This window comes from Tasmannia lanceolata, unplaced genomic scaffold (genome assembly GCF_043159265.1).
Source record: "Tasmannia lanceolata isolate RefF3 unplaced genomic scaffold, GAP_Taslan_0.1 ptg000023l, whole genome shotgun sequence".
Classification (NCBI taxonomy): Eukaryota; Viridiplantae; Streptophyta; class Magnoliopsida; order Canellales; family Winteraceae; genus Tasmannia; species Tasmannia lanceolata.
Genome location: NW_027518700.1, coordinates 32,212,592 through 32,221,229, shown reverse-complemented (window position 1 = coordinate 32,221,229; position 8,638 = coordinate 32,212,592). Strand labels below are relative to the sequence as shown.

Genomic DNA, 8,638 nt, shown 5'->3' with positions numbered 1-8,638 from the left:
GAACCATTGGGCTTACAGACCATTCCCAAACAGACTCAGAAAATGAGACACCGCTCCCAAACGGGCTCGAAGAAGATAAGAGACCATTCCCAAATGGACTCAAAAAATAATACACCGTTCCCAAACGGGATCGAAGAAGATAAGAGACCATTCCCAAATGGACTCGAGAAATGAGACACCGCTCCCAAACGGGCTCGAAGAAGATAAGTGACCATTCCCAAATGGACTCGGAAAATGAGGCACCATTCCCAAACGGGCTCGAATGGGATAAGAGACCATTCCCAAATGTACTCAGAAAATGAGGCACTGTTCCCAAACAGGCTCAAGGAAGGTAAGAGACCATTCCCAAATGGACTCAAAAAATGAGACACCGTTCCCAAACGGGCTCGAAGAAGATAGGAGACCAATCCCAAATGGACTTGGAAAATGAGATACCGTTCCCAAACAGGCTCAAATTGGGCACATTCGTTGTTCTCTTTTGTGTACATAGATCTTTCAGCACTTTAGAATAAGTGGGGACTTGGGATATCGCATCAAGCAAATGAATATTCACATGCACTTGTTTAAAAATATTCAAAACTTTATCAATTTGATCTACCTTTTTATTATTAGCAAGTATCCTTGAAAAATGAGCTTTAGGAATGAAATCTCGTGCAGGGGGAGAAGTTACCTCTTCTATACTTACCTGTTTGGGCTCATCTTCTGAGCCTGTTGAAGGAGGTTCTTCACTTACCGCTTTTGGAAGATCTTGCACATTTTTAGAAGGTTCGGTGCTGACCTCCTCTTTGTGATATTCTTTTCCACTTCTCAAAGCATAAACCGCATTGCATTGATTCGCAGGGTCATGCTACAGCAAACTAGATTGCATGGCATTCAATTGATTCACCTATGGTTGTTGATTCCCATTCATGGCCACATTCCTTGGGTTAGGAATGGGTTGACTTGGCATTTTTCCTTTTTCCCTTTCACTGAGGGCCGTAGCAAGTTGAGAAATTTGCTTTTCTAAGTTGTGTTAGCCCGTCATGAAGGTACTCATGAGAAGCTCCATGTTCTTCTCTAACGATGCAATTCGTGCCGAATCCCCTTGTTTTTTAAAACCCGGAGGGGGCTGATTTGAAATATTATTAATTATGGGGTTTTAAAAAGTAGGAAGGGGAGGGGATGGCAGAACAAAAGTGGGAGGGAAGGTGGGCCTAGGATGGCCGAATTGGCCTTGGCCTTGGAAATTGGATGGCCCACCTTGACTCCAAGAAAAGTTGGGATGATTTCTAGAATAAGGATTATTAGCATAAAGAGCACTCACATTCTTATTAGAATTACCAAATTTAGCAAGAGTTGGACACTCTTCCGTGACATGGTCCGTGGCTTGACACCAATTACACATGGGAACACTATGTGCAATTTGATTGACTTGTGAAGGTCCTTTGACAACTATTGCTTCTAGCCTTTTGATTAGGCTATTAAGATGGACCTCTTTTGCCATGGCACCCTCTATTAGAAATCCCTTTCTTGAATTGGCTCTCTCACCGTCTTGAGTGGATTCCCACCCTCTTATTTTTTTCGCCAAATCAAGTAAGAAGTTCCATGCCGCGGCCTCATCCGTGAAAGATGTAAAACCGTTAGGACACATAGACTCAAGAAGTTGCTTTGTTTGGTAATCTATGCCCTCATAAACAATTTGGCATAAGTAACACAAATCAATTCCATGGTGAGGACACTCTTGGAGTAGGTGTTTGAACCTCTCCATAAACTTAGAAAATAACTCTAATGGCTTTTGTTTGAATTGTAAAATATCGTTCCTAAGCTTATTAATTTTATGTAATGGAAAAAACATTTTTAGGAAAGCGACGGCGAACTCCTCCCAAGTGGTGATGGAGTTTGTTGGTAAACCATAGAGCCAGTTTTTGGCTCCATCCTTGAGTGAAAACGTAATAAACCGCAAGTTTACCGCATCATCGGTAAGTTGTTGCAACTTAATCAAAGCACATACATCTTCAAACTTACGAAAAATAAATAAGCATCCTCCGAAGGGAGGCCATGAAAATGAGGAAGCAAAGAGATAAATTGTGATTTTAGCTCAAAATTATTGCCCTGCGCAACCGGCAATCTAATGCAAGAACGTTGCGCAGTTCGGGCTGAATAGAAATGATCGTGTAAGGTTTTGGGCGGTTCTTCTTCCGCCATAGTTCATTGATTTGGTTCGATGTCTTCCTCTGTTTCTGACTGGTTAGCTCTTTCTAATCGATTGGCCAAGTTACGTACCCAACCTGCAGTCATAAAAACAAAAGAACCAAGTTAGAAAGAGAGGTAGGCAATAAAACCAAATTAAGAAACTTACTAATTATGAAAAACTAAAAATAGAAAGAAATAAAAATCACTTCGAATAATATAGAAACTAAAGTAATAACGCACTCTTCCCCGGCAATGGCGCCAAAAATATGATTGTGATATTAAATAACCGCAAGTGCACGGATCATATGCAGTCAAGGATCGATCTTAGGGAAGATGATGTAGACTTTCTATCTTTATATTATTTAGAAAATAAAAGTATAATAAGTTATTGCCTGGCATGGGTCTCAGGATTTCCATAGATTTATCTCGGAGCCAACAACTTACTATAAATTTACTCCTTAAACAAAACAAAGATCGAAATTAACTTTAATTTGATTATTACTTTATTTCCTATATCTAGGCAAAGTGAACCAAAGATTTAATGATTCTATTCATTACCTACTAAATAAGGAAAATTAGTTCTAATTAAAGAGGAAAATCAGTACTAATTAACAAACAAATTAAAACTATTCTAATTAGAAAATCAAAAACTAAAATCTGAATTTTAGAATTTGGAATTAAAAACACTGTTTACTAAAATAGTCATATATCACTCTTCTGAACTCGGATTTTAACCCTTGAGTACTCATTTTAATGTATTTTGAAATATTTACAACTTTTATGTTTATGATTTTTCCTGATTTGGTCGTTTACATGTCCAAAATTGGCTTCGAAAATTGACTAACAGCATTAAAACGGGAAAATCAGATTTGAAATCAAACTTGAAACCTAGAATTCAAAGACAACTAAAACCAAGATTTGTTTAAGAGATAAAAGATAGATTAAAAACTTACTTACGGGCTGGAATCCACCATGGTTCCGGTTGGGATAATTAATTAAACCAAAATTTTGCTTTAACTCATTATATAATTGATAAACAAGGTGTATGGAAGATAAGATCGAATGATGTCATTTTCCGTAAGTTGGTATCGATTATCTAACAAGTTTTAAAGAATATATAGGAGTATATAATCTACTTCATCAACAATCAATCATACGAACGGAAAAAGCCGATGGCATGAATGATTGGGATAGAGCAATTATACAACATATATATATATATATATATATATATATATGTACGTTATATTAGCATCATAAAATATTTTTAATCAAAATTCTTTCCCCTTCCCATGGTTTCATCTAAACCCCAAGCAAGGGAGTTTATTTGCTCATGGAGAAAGGAAAAGAATCCTAGAAATTAATGTAGAATACAGACATATCCATCTAAATGAAAAGAAAAAGAAAATAAAAAAAACTCTTCTTTAATTGCTCTTATAACAAGATTACATCAACTTGAAACAAAAATAAATAAAAGTAAAGAAGACTTAGACATTTTCTCCTTCGAGCAACGGCCAACTTGCCCTTCTTCGTCTCTTGATGTCACCTTGGAGTGGAGCCTTGGATGGTTGATCCTTGGTAGAGAGAAAGAAAGAAGAATTTGAATAAGAAAACAAAAGAGAATAAGAGAGAGAGAGAGAGCTTGAGAGAGTGGTAGAGAAAAGAGAGAGTAGAGAAAAAATAATGTAAGAGAACAAGAGAGGGAGAGAGTATAGAGAGAAAGAGAGAGTCCAGAGAATGTCTTCTTCACTCCAATATATAGCTTTCTTCCCCTTCTATTTTCATCTCCAAGAAAAGACACAATCTTGGCATCTTTTTGTATTTTTGGCAACCCCTCCTGTCTTTGGCAATTTCTAAAATTCCATCATTTGTTGGTAATGGCAAAGTTCCTCTTTTCTTTCTTCATAATTTCAGCAACCTTGCGCTCCTTTTTGGTAAATTTTTGTTAACTTTTTGTCCTCCTCTTCTTGCTCTTACGTGGGAATTGGTGCTATTTTGCTACAAGACAAAATAGCATGATTATGCATATGTTAGAAATCATATAAAATCTCATATATATATATATAGGGAATGAATTTTAGCAAATACAAGTGGGTCCCACATAATTGCATATATATAAATTACATGCAATTAGAAAATACTATTTTCAAAGAAAATACGTGGGAAAGGTGGCGATTTTTGGCAAGAAGAAAAAATAAAGAATATGAGTCGCATGCATATAAGGCCAAATATATAAGAATAGTAAGCAAGTGGGTCCCACAGGTACTAATGTTTTCCAAAGAAATTATATCCCAAGAATAGTCCAAAACGTGGAGAGCTTTTACCCAATTAGAAATAATCATCACATAATGCCAAAATTTCCCGAGATCCAAGAATAAGAAGTCGGTTCTTTCTTCCCATGCAAAGTTTCCATAACAACCTCTTTCCTTAAGATAAAACCCCAAATTGGTCCCACTTTCTATTGTGCTTATAATGCATGGCTAATATGTGAAATCGTCCCATCTTTAATATAGAAGCTACTGTTGTGAAAAAAAACAATGCATATAATATGCCCAAAAGTATTGAGACTAGTGGGAATAGCAAGTGGGTCCTACATATGTTGTCTCTTTTCTATGCAATACATGAAATTAGAAAATGCTATTTGCTTAATCATCCAAAAACGTGGGCTGCTGTTCATGTTGGCAATAAATATTGCCATTTACTTTTGGGTAGTTTCTATTAAACAATGGACCTTCCTTTCCCTTGTTTTATACTTGCATCTCATAATTAAGAAACAAAATTTTAACTTGCCATCCAAACATAGACTCGTGCAAGCAGTAGATGACCTTTTCAACGGATTCCAGTGGAAATAATCAACTAGTAGTTATCCCACTCCTTGACTGAACGGTGCTATAATCTGAACCGTTCATTTAATGGGCCGATAGATTGGTTGCATCATCACCCATTTTGAACTTCCCAATTTGATTTCCATAAGTTAATCCAACCGTCCACTTGATGGGTCCCCCGAGATTGCATCCCACAATATTAAATAAGTGAAAAATCAAAGTCAACCCCCATCTTCTAACATAACTCTAATTAGATAAGTGAAAAAAAATTTCGAACAGCCCTCATTACTTGCTAGCGAAATATGCATTCTCCCCAACAATGGTAGGCCCCACCAAGTTGGCCGAAACTCAATTCACTTTTAATCCAATGGCCCCATGCCAATTAACCGAACCATAACTCTCAAAATTTTTGGACCAAATGTGGGACTTGAATGTAAAGTAGTTGCACAGTCTTAAATCGTATCCATGGAACAATCGAAGCCATCCAATTAATGAGCTCAAAATTCGGATATTTCTTTTTCCTTTTCCTATTACCAAAATGAAATAGAGAAGTTTCCTACTAAATAGAAAAATGAGATCCAACGAAATAGGAAGTATCCATAACGAATTTCAATATTTTTAGCTCCTATTAAATAGGGAAGGGCGGCTAAAAATCTGGAAAGCATTGCTAATTCGTTGGATAAAAACAAGAGAGAGTATTGGTTGAAGTGCTATAGAGTGATCCAAACCATCCAATTGATAAGCCATAATTTCCGGCATGAGATGATCTAAACGGTTCATTAGGTGCGCCATCAAATGGATGATCCGAACCATCTGTCTTGTGGGCTGCAATCTAAATTAGTTGTGGCCTCAATATTATTTCCAAATCTTATTTGAACCAACCAATTGGTGGGCCATAAAATGATATGAATCCTTCAAATGATTGGCATTGTGATAAATGTGTTGTGCTCTCATCTTCTAAGCTCCATTTTCCGTGAATTCGAGAATAACCCTGAAACACCAAAAAACAAGCAAAACACCTTATTAGTACCGCTCTAAACACAAAATATGCATGTTTTTCCTACCTACAATTCTCACATAAATGTGCTCATTATTGTGTAAATTATATATGGAGAAAGCCTATGATAGGGTGGAATGGGATTGCTTCGACTATTTACTCAGGAGGATGGGTTTTGGTAGCCGATGGAGAGGGTGGATTAGGAAGTGTGTTTCTTCAGCTTGGTTTTCTATTCTTATCAACGGCTCTTCTAACGGCTTCTTTAAGTCTTCTAGGGGGTTGAGACAGGGAGACCCTCTATCTCCTTTTCTTTTTGTCAATGTTGCTGAGACTCTTAGTAGATTGATGCAAAAAGGTAGCAGTTTGGGCTTGTTTGAAGGTTTTATTATTGGTAGGGATAGAGTGGAGGTATCGCTTTTACAGTTTGCTGATGATACGCTCTTATTTTGTGCTCCTGAGACCTCTCAAATTTGGAATTTAAAGGTGACCTTAAGGTGTTATGAGTTTATTACCGGTCAAAGATCCAACTTTCTAAAATCAAGGTTGTATACAATCAATACTCCCTTGAGTGATGCTTATGATTTTGCGAAGATTTTGGGTTGTGCTTTGGAATCTTTGCCCTCTTCTTATCTAGGCCGATCCCAATTATTCAAAGAGTCGAGCGAAGATTGGAAGCATGGTTTAGTCTCGAGAGGAGGGAGGTTGGTTCTTGTTAAGGCAGTGTTATCTAATATTCTAATTTATTTCCTATCTTTGTTTAAGTGCCTGGTTACTATGGTTTTGAGAATTGAACAAATTCAATGAAGATTCCTCTGGGGAGGTGGGAGTAATAAGAGAGGGGTTCCTTTGGTGAAATGGGAATCTGTTTGTAAGCCAATAAAGAATGGAGGTTTGGGTAGTAAGAGAGTTAAGGAGTTCAACCATGCCCTTTTAGGGAAGTGGCTTTGGAGGTTTGGGGTGGAGCAATCTTTCCTGTGGGTGAAGGTGATTAGGAGTAAGTATGGCTTTGCGGTTGGAAGTTGGTGTTCTGCTAATGAATTCTACTTCAAAGGTTTGACTGTGTGGTGTGATATTCTGAGGGTGAGTCATGAGTTTAACAAAGGCATTCGGTTCAAAGTATATATGGGAGATCGCATTTGGTTTTGGTTAGATGCTTGGTGTTCTGTTGTTCCTCTTATGGAGCTTTTTCCTGATTTGTTTGTGGTAGCTTCCCACAAGGAGGCTTTTGTAGCAGAATGTTTTGATAGGGTCAATTGTAAGGTGGTTTGGAATCCTAGTTTCAGAAGAAACTTCTTTGATAGAGAAGTGGATTCAATCTCTCAGCTATTGGGTTTGATTGAAGGGTATTACATTAAAAGGTGTGGGGTTGATAAAAGAATTTGGGTTTGGAGCTCTTCAGGGTTTTTCTCTTTCAAATCCTTTTATTTCCACTTAGTGCCTTGTGGAATGGTTTCTCTTTCAGCCAAGATCTGGAATTTCCATTGTCCTCCGAGGGTATCTTTGTTTGGTTGGGCTGTGTTATGGGCGTATCCAAACTATTGAGTTTCTAAGAAAGAGAGGAATGTAGTTGGTTGATCACTGTCCTTTGTGCAAATCTGATGGAGAGTCCATAGATCACTTGTTTATTCATTGTAAGTTTTCAAGAGAGGTTTGGAGTCTTATTCTATTGTGCTTTGGATTAGATTGGGTGTTTCCTAGATCTATTCAAGGGTTGATAAAGAGCTGAGAGTTGTGTACTTGGAAAAAGAAAGGAAAGGTTTTATGGAAGATTTGTCTTTTGGCCACTTGGTGGGTCATTTGGAAAGAAAGGAATTCCAAGGTGTTCGATGGGGTGGCTAAATCTCCCTATTGGATTTATGTAAGGGTTATCGCTATCTCAATTCTTTGGGCGAGAAGCCTTCCCTTGTTTAGATTTGTGTCGGCTTTTGATCTTTGGGAAGGTTGGCAGATAATTTGTAATGAAGGGGAGCGCAGAGTTCAATCTATTTAGCATTGGGAAACCCCTCCTTCAGATTTGATTAAACTAAATTTTGATGGCTCTTGTCTTGGCAACCCGGGTTCGTCTGGAATTGGAGGATTGTGTAGAGATTCTATGGGAGTGGTTTTATGGGCGTATTCTGGGCCTATCGGAATATGTGATTCAAATGAAGCGGAGGTGTTAGCGGCTTTCCAGGGTATCAAGCATTTGGATAGGGAATTTTATGACAAGGTTATTGCGGAAGGAGCCTCTTCAAATGTTATTAGATGGCTATCAGGAGCTATAGCTCCTCGATGGAGATTTATTTCATTCTTTGAGGAGATTTCTGACCTAATTAGTGGGTCTTCTATTGTGTTTAGGCATGTAAGGAGGTCTGCTAATTGTGAAGCAGACTCTCTAGCTAGGGCGGGTGTGTCTCGGTTGGGTTTCGAATGGTTTGATTTCCTCCCCTCTTGACTCCCTTTCTGGTTTCTTTCTTTATTTTCTATATTGTTTTCCTTAAGGACCATCTCGGTGCTTTCTTTTTAATATATATCATGTTACAATTTCAAAAAAAGAAGATATAGCTGCCTTTCCCGTATAAACAGGGGTAAATAAAATAAAATCTTGAAATCCCTTGAGCTTTTTGTAATAGTGAAAGTACTTAAAAACAATCAGAACTTACAT

The 8,638-nt window shown here is 37.6% G+C and overlaps 1 protein-coding gene across 1 annotated transcript; it reads left to right on the top strand.

Annotated features, from left to right (window-relative positions):
* Positions 1-6,105: 6,105 nt before the first annotated feature.
* Positions 6,106-8,428, top strand: LOC143856017 (uncharacterized). Its single transcript, XM_077366060.1, has 4 exons — positions 6,106-6,695; positions 6,801-7,377; positions 7,693-7,813; positions 8,007-8,428. Exons 1-4 carry the CDS (start codon positions 6,106-6,108, stop codon positions 8,426-8,428), a joined length of 1,710 nt encoding a protein of 569 aa, XP_077222175.1.
* The last annotated feature ends 210 nt before the right edge of the window (positions 8,429-8,638 follow it).

Bases quoted from the DNA above. Each gene is read 5' to 3' on its own strand.
- LOC143856017 (XM_077366060.1), top strand. From the start codon at position 6,106: ATGGAGAAAGCCTATGATAGGGTGGAATGGGATTGCTTCGACTATTTA. The intron at 6,696-6,800 runs GTTGGTTCTTGT...AATTCAATGAAG, and splicing joins TTAGTCTCGAGAGGAGGGAG to ATTCCTCTGGGGAGGTGGGA. The intron at 7,378-7,692 runs GTTTGGAGCTCT...GGTGTTTCCTAG, and splicing joins GGGTTGATAAAAGAATTTGG to ATCTATTCAAGGGTTGATAA.